Source organism: Pieris brassicae, chromosome 3, assembly GCF_905147105.1.
Source record: "Pieris brassicae chromosome 3, ilPieBrab1.1, whole genome shotgun sequence".
Taxonomy (NCBI): domain Eukaryota; kingdom Metazoa; phylum Arthropoda; class Insecta; order Lepidoptera; family Pieridae; genus Pieris; species Pieris brassicae.
Genome location: NC_059667.1, coordinates 8,656,391 through 8,668,868, shown reverse-complemented (window position 1 = coordinate 8,668,868; position 12,478 = coordinate 8,656,391). Strand labels below are relative to the sequence as shown.

Here is a 12,478-nt window from a genome sequence, read left to right as displayed (position 1 = left end):
TGGAGCCGAATTCGCAAATATTCGCGCACTATAATTATTCGAAATTCACGGATTTTCTATGTTTCAGTAAAAATGTATGTGTAAATTCGTATTATCGAGCTATATTTTTAGGGTAATAATAACAATATCTTGGCCGCAAATAACAAAACTCTCTTTGATAATTTTTGAAGTAGGTGATCATTCCTCTGTGATTTGAAGATTTTTAGTTTTTAAGACATGGCTATTTAATATGTTTTCTAGGAGGAGTTAGCGTTTATTCCTCCATAAAGCCACTGGCGCACAGCCGTGATTTGAACTCACGATCTCAGGGTTGAGAGTCACGCGCTTAAGTCACTTGGCCAACACTGCTCGTGATCCTCATAGTCCTTTTTATGTGTCGACGAATTCCAAACTGAAGAATATGTTCATAAACAGTGTAGCACAGTTTAGAAAAAGTGCTTAATGTACACAATCAATAAAGTTTATTAGCTGCGTTGTGTAAGCTATACTGAGCTTAATTGGACGGTTTTAAGGTTGTTTTTAAATCTAGATAACTACCCGACATGTTGTTTGAGCACAGATCGCAGCTGGAAAAATTCTGCTTCAAGAATGTCATATATGCCACTAACGTCAATAGCATGAAAGGCAACGCCGGGCAGCGATATTATGAGGATATTTCCCGAGTAGTTGTCAGAGACTCCAACCCTTTAAGTAAATATAGTCCCTCTTTAGGAAAGAGGAGATTTCGACACTCCCCTGATGCCTAGCTTCTCGGTCACACATCTACCTGATTGCATGTCTGATAGGCTATGATGTAGAGGTTCCTGTATATAAAAAAATATTGAAAAATACGCGAGCAAATGTAGATGTATGATAATCAGAGACACTTTCAATTGTCGTTAATAATTCATGTATTATTTATTAGTTTTACTTTTTAACAAGTTTAAAATCCCGTAATTTTTGAAGGAATTTTTCTGCGTATTTAACACTTAAATTTTCTTTTTGATAGGTATCTGCTGTGCCGAAATCAATCAAGAATCGAACAATTCCAACCTCTCGTTACTGGGATTTCATTACATGAAGACATTTTGTATTTGGTTAAAATTATAGGATTTCTAAAGTGGTTTATTTTATTAATAACTAAGCTTAAGTGTAAGTGAATTTATAAACGAACTTCATAGTAAAATTCGTTTATTCTCATTATAAATAATGGATAAGTCTAAACAATATAATATGTATATATATGTTCAATATATGTTCCTAAATAAGACGTAAAGCGTGATTTCAAGTGAAATAACAAAGGTTTTGATTTTATACATTGAATATTTTTAATAAATTATATAAAATGTTGTGTGCGTGTTTGGTTGATAAACTGCGATCATTCACGCAAAACCTAAATACAATTTTTTTTTTGTTTTTTTTTAGATTTACGATATACATACTTTCATAACAAGTATTTATTAAATCTGCCACAATGAATAAGTACTACACAAAATTTTAACATAAAGATCTATATTGCAATATATGTTCGTAGAAAAAAACTATATTGACTCATTTAAAGCTACGAACAAAATATGAATATATTAAAACTCAAAGTTCGATTCATTATGATGGTTTATAATAGACGAATATATTAATTTTTAAAAACTAAACTTAAATAATCATTTATCGTTTAAAACACCGTATTCGGCAACAAGACGCCAAAACAGTAGCATAACGTGACGGAACAATTAATCTTTTAATCGATTTAATCCGTTTTTAAACTGGTTATAAACATTTGTGATATTCATTAAAATGCCTTCAACCAGAAGTACGTGTTTTAGGTAAAACGCTTTTGTATTCTAAATTTAATCCATTAGTTTTATATAATATTTGAAATAATTTCGAAAGAATCATAACAAAATTGCCTTTGCCGTAAATAATTAAGACGCCAATTTTATCTTTTGATTTATTTGTCCTGTTATGTTGTATACATTTCGATATCAAATTTAATGACATTTATAAATTACACAACGGAATTTCATGGGCCATTGACTCTATACAAAAGTTCATATTTCCAGAACGTTATCCGCCTCCCGCGACATAGTCTCTGTAAATTCCTCTGCAGTGACACTCCTGTCAGACTTGTTTAAAATATATTACCCAAGAATATATAAGAGCAAATTGGATGAATTGGTTCGCTATATCAATCTAAACGTCAAATTAGTTTAGTGTATTTAAAATAATTATATAGTGTGAATGATGACATGACATTTGAATGTGTTTTTAAAGTTTTACGCGAAATGTCACAAATGCAAATGTTAAGATAAAATCGGTGATCTCCGGATCTGTCTTTTATGTAAGTGAATATTAAACAAGGATACGTAAAAGGATAATCGTCATATTAATAGTGACTGGTGACGGCTAACAGGATGTGGAATCATCCTCCTAATTTGTATATATTAATGTTAATTGTATGGCCGTCAGATTCGCAATCGCTGTGATAATTTTACTGCATTTTATTGTGGGCGGTTTATTATGCGCAGGCGAGCGATGAAAGCCTTAATCCAATCATGAGAAATAATCCGCTTATAAGTCACTCGTCTCCTGCGCTCTGCATTGTGAATATTTTTAATTAAATCGAGTGAGTGAACAATACTGTCGCATTTTAGATGCGATGTCATTAATATAGCTATGCTAATTCTTTAGCGACCTCGTCACACCTGATTTTAGGATTCTGATCCACTTTTGGTATGTCTCGAACAAAATTTATTATACATCTAAATGTTAATTAAGGCAATGAGGAATAAGATTTGACGAATATTGGCTGTTATCTTACTAAAATACTGCTTACTTATGACACATTATCTGATCTAGTTTCAGATCCAAAACATAACCAGCGGAGTAAACAACTTATACTGGTTGCGTGAAAAAACTATTATTAGCAAATAAATCTATGATAACAACTTCAGGAATTTTTTGATAACAACATAATGAAGCCTGTTTGGAATCTTGTGAGTATTATCACATAGTTTATTAATAATAATTTTACACGGAATAATATTATTTAAACCCTGATTATGACTTATGAATATTTTTACTACCAGTTAATGTTCACTTCATTGTTTTGAATTAATTTTGTGTATATATGATTCGGTACAGTCGTTAAGCGGTTTATATTTTCACAATTTGCATAGTTAAATAGCCTTATCTATAAATATGTTTACAAATCTGAAGTCGTCTAAAACTCGATTTAGTTACAATATTTTTCTAACTTTCAGTTATTCTTGGTGACACTGTGGTCGGCAGTTCAAAGTTCACCATTTGACGATGGAAAGTATAAACCCAAAACATATGACGAGTACGATGATGGGAAATACTATAGACCGTTAACTGAGGGGAAATATGTTCCGGGAGATGAGGGAAAATATGTGTACATCTACCAACAGGGCGTGTTTCCGTATGACGGAACATACAAACATTTGGGACGAGGCGACTCCAACGACTACATTGGTTTCCAAATATATGCTCCTAGATTCCAATATATTCATAGAATAATTAAAGAGTTAATTAGCAAGTATGTATCACCAGACATTCTGATGTTTAGTGGATCGGAGTCGGGGAAAGTTAATTACTTTGATAACGCAAGAAAACCTCAAGAAGTTGCGATGAAGTGCAATATTATTGACCCGGAGACTAGAAATAGCACGGAAACGGAAGTTGTTATGCAGTACGTATCTTTTACTGTTTATTATTGAAATCAATTAGATGTATATTTATATATTTTTAAGTTCGCTGTGATGCAATGGTTTTTGTCATAGTATCTTCCTAATGGAGTACAGGGTAGGCATAACTTTAGGAGTAGGTTTTGTAAATCGCTAAAAGTTCGCCGAGACTCGAACTTAATACTTCCAGGTTTATCAATTGGTTAACCTAACGATTCAACACTAACTTGACGGTGGTATAACGAATGATGCCCTAATATTGTTAGATTATTTATTTACACAAAAATCAATTATAATATTAACAATCTTTATTCTGCAATCAGCGTCTAGGCTTCTATCAGATGGTATGACATATATATATATTACGACGGCCTAATGGTTGCTAAGTGATCTCTAATTAAAGTAACAGTAAGAAAGAAAATAATTGTAAAGAAAAAGTAATGAGTTATATATATATATATATAAATATATATATATATTATTACGGCGGCCTAATGGTTGCTAAGTGATGTCTAATTAAAGTAACAGTAAAAAAGAAAATAATTGTAAAGAAAAAGTAATGAGTTCGTTATCGTATAACAAACCCGGTCTGTCTCTGTTCTACGAATTTTAAACCAAAATCCAGAATTCCTAATTAATGTTCGAGTTAACAGTAAATTCAGGGGTTATGAATTTAAAAAAAAATAGTCGTAGTTAAAACACATTCCAACATGAGTAATGTATTTAGTGTAGTATTGTATTTTGTTAGGTAGTTTTCTTTCAATGTATTTAGTAAATTATGATTTATTATATATATGGTATATATATAGTATGATATATATATATATATATATATATATATATATATATGGAATTATTTAGACTATGAAGATGTAGCGTCCTTCAGTGACATTTCGATGTTCCGGTTTGAGGTCACCGCCCAAGGTCTTAATATAATATAGTGCAGTTTATGATTCCGGTTATTTTAAATTGATGATTTTAATTTATTCTGATTATGAAAATATAAAGTAGGTTTCTGTACTATTGAATTTACTTAGAATTCACTGGTATTTTGTATGGGAAATGGCGAAATCTTCCACATGATACTGTTAGGGTTCTAAACTATGTATGACAATATGTTTTTAAATAATCGAAGTTGAAGCGACAATTTTCGAAAAATCTTGGAATTTTTAAGCATTTTTATTCTCATTTGTTTGAAAAGGCAATAATCGACCTTATGTTTTCAATAGTCATTAAATGTTGTTTCGTTATAAATAGGAATTACTTTAAATAAAATATAACTTATATTATAAAGAGGTCTTGTTTTAGAAAATAATTTCTAAAATAAAGTTCTTTATTAATTAATTATTTCTAACGAGTCTGACATATATACTTAGTTAAATATTGATTTACATATCTAACGTTTATAAATAATTAAATTACATAGTAAATGTGTTAGAACGTAATGAAAAATCTTACTTTTTACACATTAATTGTACATGAAACTACTAATTTCAAATGGCATATTTATCGTTATATTCATGAATAAGAAATAGGAAATATACTAATCACAGGAAACACAGCAGTCAACCTTCATGAATCTCAGCAATTAAAGTTGAATTATACCATTTTAATTAATATTGAATCAACCAAACAATTCCGTATGGTGGTTAAAGATGCTATGCTAACTGCATGTTGACTATTATTGATAAAATAACACAGTTAAGAGTAAATTGGGAGGAATTTTCAGATTAAAATTAACAATAACGAAATTCCTAGTTCTATTTAAAAGGTTGCCATGTTGAAAACATTGTTCGAAGATATACACGTATAGTAACAAAACAAAATCAAATAGCGACAAATTTAAGTTGGCCTAAAACTATTTGTTCCTTAGATAATTATCGTTTGATAGGTGGATCGTAAATGTCTCTCGACGTCTAGGACATAAATATAAATTTCTAAACGATGATTGTATCTATAAATTTTGTGATACCGTTTTCACATAATTTTGGTTTAAAACAGTTTGTATGGATTGAATTGAAGGCTATATCGTCGTTATAATATTTAATGGGTTGCTATTAAAATTAGGATTTATAATATCCTGAGTATATTTTTGTATCTAGATAATTTAACACAGTGGTCAATAAAATTATGAATATTAATAGAATAACCAGATGATATGGAATGTAAAATTATTAGAATTGCAAATTTTAAAGAAATTCATGTAATTAAATTGAGTTTAGAATATGTTTTCAATTTATAAAAAGGATTAAATACTTAATAAAATACTTTAAAAGTTATTCGGTCACAACAAAAACGCCTCATTACAAAAATATTGAGATATTATCCGAACCTTTGTTCCTTCTATTACAATAACAAGCTTCGTTACGCGAGTTATCACTTATCTTACAATATTTAAGAATAATTAAAAAATCTACCTTCATAAATACAATTAATATAGAATAATTTACTGAATCTCCAATGATATATCTGCATTGATATCTTAACACAGATTTTTAATATCTTCGAACTTTAATGGTGGGTTGAACTCTTTCATACGGGTGCACTTAGCGTAATATACATAATATTTATTAATATACAAAGTGTTTAGTTATAGATAACTTGAGGTGTAACCATACGCTTGGTTCTTTAGTGGGTTCGAAACCCAGCACCAATAGAATTTTCTGCCTCTGCATACCTAGCGTTCCTACGGCAGAAAACATCGCGAGGAATTCGGTTTTGACCCAAAAATTTAACAGCGTCTGTTAGCCACAGAAGGAATCACGTACTTAAAATAAAATATCATGTAAAAGAGACATAAATATGAGGCCAAGACCAAGGGTTGTAGCGACAAACAAAACTTTGTTTGTAACTAACAAAGGGCAATCGGGCCCATCTGATGCTTGGTGGTATCGCCACCCTTGGACACTTACATTGTCAGTCGACTCGCAAGTGTTTTGCCGGCCTATATTTCTAAGTAATTCGAAAAATATTATATTAATATAATTTTCAGATATCCTCCATCAATGAAGTTGCAAGAAGGCGAAAACACAGGAACTCTTTACAGCTTTAAGGGTATTAAATTACTAAATAATGAAGAGAATTCAGTCAAGACAAAGTTAAAGTTGCATTATGAAGTGTTCTTAAGAGTAGTTGAAGAGACCGAATGACCACAAATTGTTTCATGGTGATAATATGATGTAATAGGATTATTTTAAATTATAGTAAAGTATTTAAGTATTTTCAAATTTGTTTTATTTAATTCCAGTTAAAAAGAATTGAAGATCTTAATACATATTTAATCTATATTAAGTAATATATTTTTCGTTTGGTAAAAAATCCTGTTGTGAAAAGTCCATCTATTTATTTATAATGGCTTTACAATGGTATTCTACAACAAGCCCTTCTATTAAATTATAAAATAATAATAATAAATAAACCTAAAGAGGTCAATTGTCTCGTTGAAGCTAATCTCAGAAACTACTAAACTGAAAGCTAGGTACAGTATAACAGTTATGGTATCAAGCTACCTTTGTTGTAAGAGGAGAAACGTCCAGCTTTCTTATTTCTTTATTCATATTTTTATATAATAATAACCAAAGATAACTATGGATGAGCATGATGCTGGTTGCAGATGCTTTTGAGGTTTTTATAATTAAACCGGCGATTTAAAGTGACGGAGAGTTCTCTGCAAGTTTTTGCAAGTTCTTCTGGTCTATACCCTTGATTTGAGAATGCAGTTAATGTAACTTTAGAACCATTATTTTTTTACAGACTCTACTTTAAGTGTAAATTAAGTTAACTATATGAAAAAAATATATTTTGATTTGACTTGATCAATTAGCGTTTCCATAAAGTAACGCAGATAAATTGGCAGGCGATTATAAAAACTATTGTAGATACATTTATTATTATTACTATTGTATTTATAATATATAATACTTTTTATTATTTTTTTCCATTATAATAAACTAATTAAATAAAGTATACTGTTTGCTTTTGTGCTTATGTGTAGCATTTTGATCTGTGTCTATATTTTCTATCTCTTTTCACATGTTGTGTAGTTATGTTAATGTTAGTAAATAAATATACTCAATATGGACTAAACTGGAGTAGTACAAAACGTAAAAGTAAAATATGTGGTGTTTATTTTTCTACTAAGATGGTAGTGTGTCTGTCGCAGTAAAGTAGTTAATCAGAAAGTTAATTGAATCTCTAGACAGTTAATTAAATGTCGATATTCAATCCAGTCGCTAGGATTTTGATTTAAATAAAGCAGCGTCGAAAACGTTTAACTATCTCTCTGACAGAAAGCCATCGTGTTGATTAACAATGAAAAACAAGATGGTAAAACAAGACTCCGCGATGATTATTTGTTATTTCGGTGTGATCGTGAAGAGCTGAGAGCTTGGATATTCCGTGTTTACTCACTTCTCTGACGGAACTTTAGCGACTTTGATTGAATATCGATTTTTAATGAACTGTCTAGAGATTCAATTATCTCTCTGATTTACATACTTTACTGCGACATGTCTTCAGTGAGATAGTGGATTCAATTCTGGAGCCGGGACAGATAATGATTATATTAAAAATATAAGAATGCTATTTCTCATGATAAGATTTGATCGTGCAGAAAATCATTTATACATCAGTATATTGCTAATTCATTTACGGGCTTCATTTTTGTAAAACATTGAACGTTTGTTACAAGAATTATTATTTTACTTTAACGAATGTATTTTATTAAATCTCATACAAATATAAACTCTTAATTCATCACAATACTTATGAATAAAAATATGGTATTTTTTTATAGAACAGGGGTCAAACGGGCAGGAGGTTCGCCTGATGTTAAATGATACCGCTATGGACAATTTCAATGCTAGAGGGCTCGTGAGTGCGTTGCCGGACTTTTAATAATTGGTACGCTCTCTTGAAGGACCCTTACTCGTATTGGTGCGCAAATACTTCATTACATTGTGGTGGTGGCAAAAACTGCCTTGTAAAACTCTCAAATGTATTGTGTAATTATCGTGCAGGTTTATTTTATTCAAATGTATAGAAATTATTTTACAAGTAAAGTTCTTAATAATTCCTACTAAGGCTCACATTTCTTTATCACAATGGATGCATGGACCTAATCTTGTACATTCTTTAGAGGCGAGAAGTTTATTTCTAATATTTGATTAGTTTTCCATGTATCAGGTTTCAGTCTTCACTACTGAACGTTCTTAACAAATACAACTAATTAAAAGTACACAAATATTTAATAGGAAGTCAAATTATTAACCCAGAAGCATGCGCTGCTTGAGTGGAGCTCACAATCTGTCCGGTCAGTCACCAATTTCACATACAAATTCGCTGCTTAACGGTTTCCTCATACCAACACCCAAACTGCATATATTTGTGACAGGTTAGGAAAGGATCGGGGATCTTTTTAATCGTAATAAAATATTTTGGTAATTTATGTATTCTATAGTATCGTTATTGTTTGCTGTAAATAATAAATAATTAAACGTAAAACAGTACATTGCATTAAAAAAAACATCAGGTGATGTTTAGCTATGAACAATATCTGGCAACATTTTAACAAAAGATAGAGTTATTCGATATCCATCTACGATGCAAATAAAAACTCTCTTCATCCTCTGCCACAAAGAGCCCTGCTGATTCCTGATACATTATCTCCACAGAACATTAAATATTCACTTGCTATTTATTATTTATACATTACATATTGGGATGTGCTCTGCCTAAACATCATATGAGTAACCTGCTTATTTACACTTTATAAAATAAACCTTTGTGCTCGTAATATTAATTATAATGATTTAGATTTCTTGCGCATTTTGCTATGAAAATTATCCAAGGCGCCTATTTTAAATCTACTGAAAGACAAGGATAAAAAGATTTTTATGAAAGAGAGTTCTGAAAGAAGCCTTTGTATCTTAATAGATATTTACAGATTTCATTTCCTAAAAAGGTTTTGTGAACATGTTTTAAGTATAGACATTTCTCGTACATGATAAGTAATTTCATTTTGATTTAAACAACTCCTTCCGCTTGGCCGTTGACGAAGAGCGGTTCGAATCATCGAATACCAATCCCTCTCTGAGCGGTTGATCCCTTGGTGTTGCGTAGAGATGTAGGGTCACTCTTCTACTGCATTTACAAAATTTAGAATTATGTAAATAATTATAAGTTTTTAATAATAATACATAGCTTTAATCCGTTCAAAAAGTGTTTTTCTTAAGGAGAAGATATGCCTGTCTCCTACCTCTTATGTAGTGTGTACTGCACCAGAGGTTTTTGAGTGTAACATGCCGTTGAGGTCCCGGTAGAACACGACAGTGACCCCGGAGCCTCTGTAGCGCGGCTTTGTAGGAACTACTCGAGGTAGTTTTAGTGGTTATTACTCACCCAGTCTCTGAATAGCAGATTCTGGCGTGGGTAGAGTTCCTCATATCCCTACAACTTTTGGGGGCAGAGTATACGCAAATGTATTTCGCCCACCATTTAAGAAAAGGCTGTTTTTCTCGGTCAGGACTGCTTTTTTTAATTTGAGGGTTAAGTGAGGTTCGTAAGAGATCATGTATGTGATTTAAAAAAAACCTTTTAATCCAATTCATAGTTTATCAAACAGATATATTTTGATGACGAATATATTTAAAATACTTATAAAGGGAAGCCATATCAGTTAAATGTCAACAAATGATCGATATTCGAGCATGGGCGCGATAAATGACGCAACTTTAAACAGATCAATCCAAATACGTAAACCTAACCTTAACAAACAGAAGATCTAAATTACTTTTTCTACTTATAAGGGGCTCTTAATCTCCTAATAAATACTCCATTTTCGAATCAATTTGTATAAAATCAAACGATAGATTATAGAGATCATCATTGTTCTTTTGTTTCTGGGCCTAAAAGTTCAATCATGAAGTGTATAGTGGTGAGTATATTACATATATAAATTTTACCAATAATTATCAAATAGCCTATATAATAAATATTTGTAGTTTTATTACAGTGTACTGTGACTTTGATTTAACTATAATACAATAATAGTTTGTATGTATAAGTGCTAGCTATTGGCACTCTATCTGTTGTAAGATTTACACTTATTTAATATTTTTATTATCTCTTCGTGTATGTCATGTTTAACTATAAGTGCTTGTCGCATTAAAAATTGTATATTGAGTTTGTTTTACTAATGTATAAGAGTGCCAAACTTTGGAAAACTTTTATTAATAGAAAAAGACTTACCCAGAGGATTCATTTTGTCTTTGAAATAAATAAACTTATTTGCTGCACACGGTTTGTAAGTCGGTAATTAGACGCTTCTTAAATATATTTATCACTTCATCAAGAGCGTAACATACTAATATTATGAAAAGATTGTGAATAAAAATATTATTATTTGTTTTTAACTAGAGCTAGAGATTATAGGTTAAATAAAACCCTTTTCCAAAAAAACCGTTGACGGTTTTAATTTCAGTAAAACTAAGTAGGTGGTTGCCTGGTAGAGATCGCTCGAAAGCGATAAGATCCTTTTCATTTAATTATATCAATTGTAATGTTTTAGCAACAACGTGTTAATAAATAATTATGCTAGTGTTTTAACATGAAAAGGTACCTCATAATTTAACCTTAGCAGTGAACTGTAAAATGCACCCTACAACTGAAAGTATTTTTATATTTTACATAGACTGGCCTCTTCAGTCACTCAGCAATTTTTCTTCTTACTCACGAAAGCTGGCTTATAAGCTTATACAAATTCGATTTATATGTCTTTTATTACAACGAGTATATCTTAGTGTTCCAGATGCAGTTAATGAATAAATGTATTTTTCTCGCAGGCATTAGTTCTCGTAGCTGTGATCAGTAGCGCGTCAGGTGATGACGGTAAATACCACCCAGAGAAGTATGGGAATGAGGGATTTTACAAGCCGACTTCTAACGGTCGCTACTATGACCATCTCAATCCATACAACAATTACTACGGAAGGAACATCTACAATGCAGCCTACAACCCATTTTACTACAACTCATTGAAGCCCTACCAGGAACTTGTTGTCCCCTTCGTTAAGAGGTAATTTTGAAAATGGAATTCGTATATCTTATTATAATGTGTATACTAAGTGGTGAATTTTAAACTTAGTGTTATCTTTTTCTTGCCCTAAAGTTTACAAGACATATAATAAGATAAGATAAAATGAATGACACATTTGAAAATGAGTATATTTGCTCTTATTAAACACAAGGCGTTATCTTTTTTAGATCTATACCTTATATTTGGTTTTTAAGAATTATAGCAGCCTTTACGTAGATAAATAAAGCCTTTATTTAAGCGTGAATTTATTACGGATATATTTGAACTTTACGTTAGAATTACTGACTATAATTGATTTTGTACTTTCAGCGACATCCCCCAAGTTGTAGTAACAGCCCGACCTCCAATTGTCACAAGTACCGCAGTACCTGTAATTCCATCGGCCGTCAAGTATGTGCCACTATACGCAAACCACCAGTACCTGGATGGACGAAGCGCCAGAATAATTACACAGGACAGTGACTCAAGCGCTAATGGATATCACTACAGTTTCCAAACGGAAAATGGTATAGCCGCTGAGGAAACTGGTAATGTTGCGACAGCCAACGAAGGAAACAAGGTCCGTGGATTTTACGAATATGTTGGAGACGATGGCTTGACCTACCGTGTCGACTACACTGCTGACGAAAATGGCTTCCATCCCACTGGAGCTCATTTACCTTGAATTTTTATTCGATAATTAAATCCGATTACACTATGT

The 12,478-nt window shown here is 31.4% G+C and overlaps 2 protein-coding genes across 4 annotated transcripts; both read left to right on the top strand.

Annotated features, from left to right (window-relative positions):
* The first annotated feature begins 1,700 nt into the window (after window positions 1-1,700).
* LOC123707692 lies at window positions 1,701-6,910 on the top strand. Of its 3 annotated transcripts, none has more exons than XM_045657970.1 (4): window positions 1,701-1,802; window positions 2,836-2,972; window positions 3,240-3,688; window positions 6,676-6,910. In XM_045657970.1, the coding sequence occupies exons 2-4, from the start codon at window positions 2,952-2,954 to the stop codon at window positions 6,830-6,832; spliced, it is 627 nt and encodes a 208-aa protein (XP_045513926.1). In that variant the 5' UTR covers window positions 1,701-1,802; window positions 2,836-2,951; the 3' UTR covers window positions 6,833-6,910. The 3 variants fall into 3 exon arrangements, with proteins under 3 accessions (XP_045513926.1, XP_045513925.1, XP_045513924.1); XM_045657969.1 differs by lacking the exon at window positions 1,701-1,802 and adding an exon at window positions 2,099-2,317; XM_045657968.1 differs by lacking the exon at window positions 1,701-1,802 and adding an exon at window positions 2,386-2,709.
* Window positions 6,911-10,514: 3,604 nt separating this feature from the next.
* On the top strand, window positions 10,515-12,475 carry LOC123707442 (larval cuticle protein LCP-30-like). The gene is made up of 3 exons (XM_045657489.1): window positions 10,515-10,617; window positions 11,525-11,757; window positions 12,088-12,475. Exons 1-3 carry the CDS (start codon window positions 10,603-10,605, stop codon window positions 12,440-12,442), a joined length of 603 nt encoding a protein of 200 aa, XP_045513445.1. The 5' UTR covers window positions 10,515-10,602; the 3' UTR covers window positions 12,443-12,475.
* Window positions 12,476-12,478: the final 3 nt, after the last annotated feature.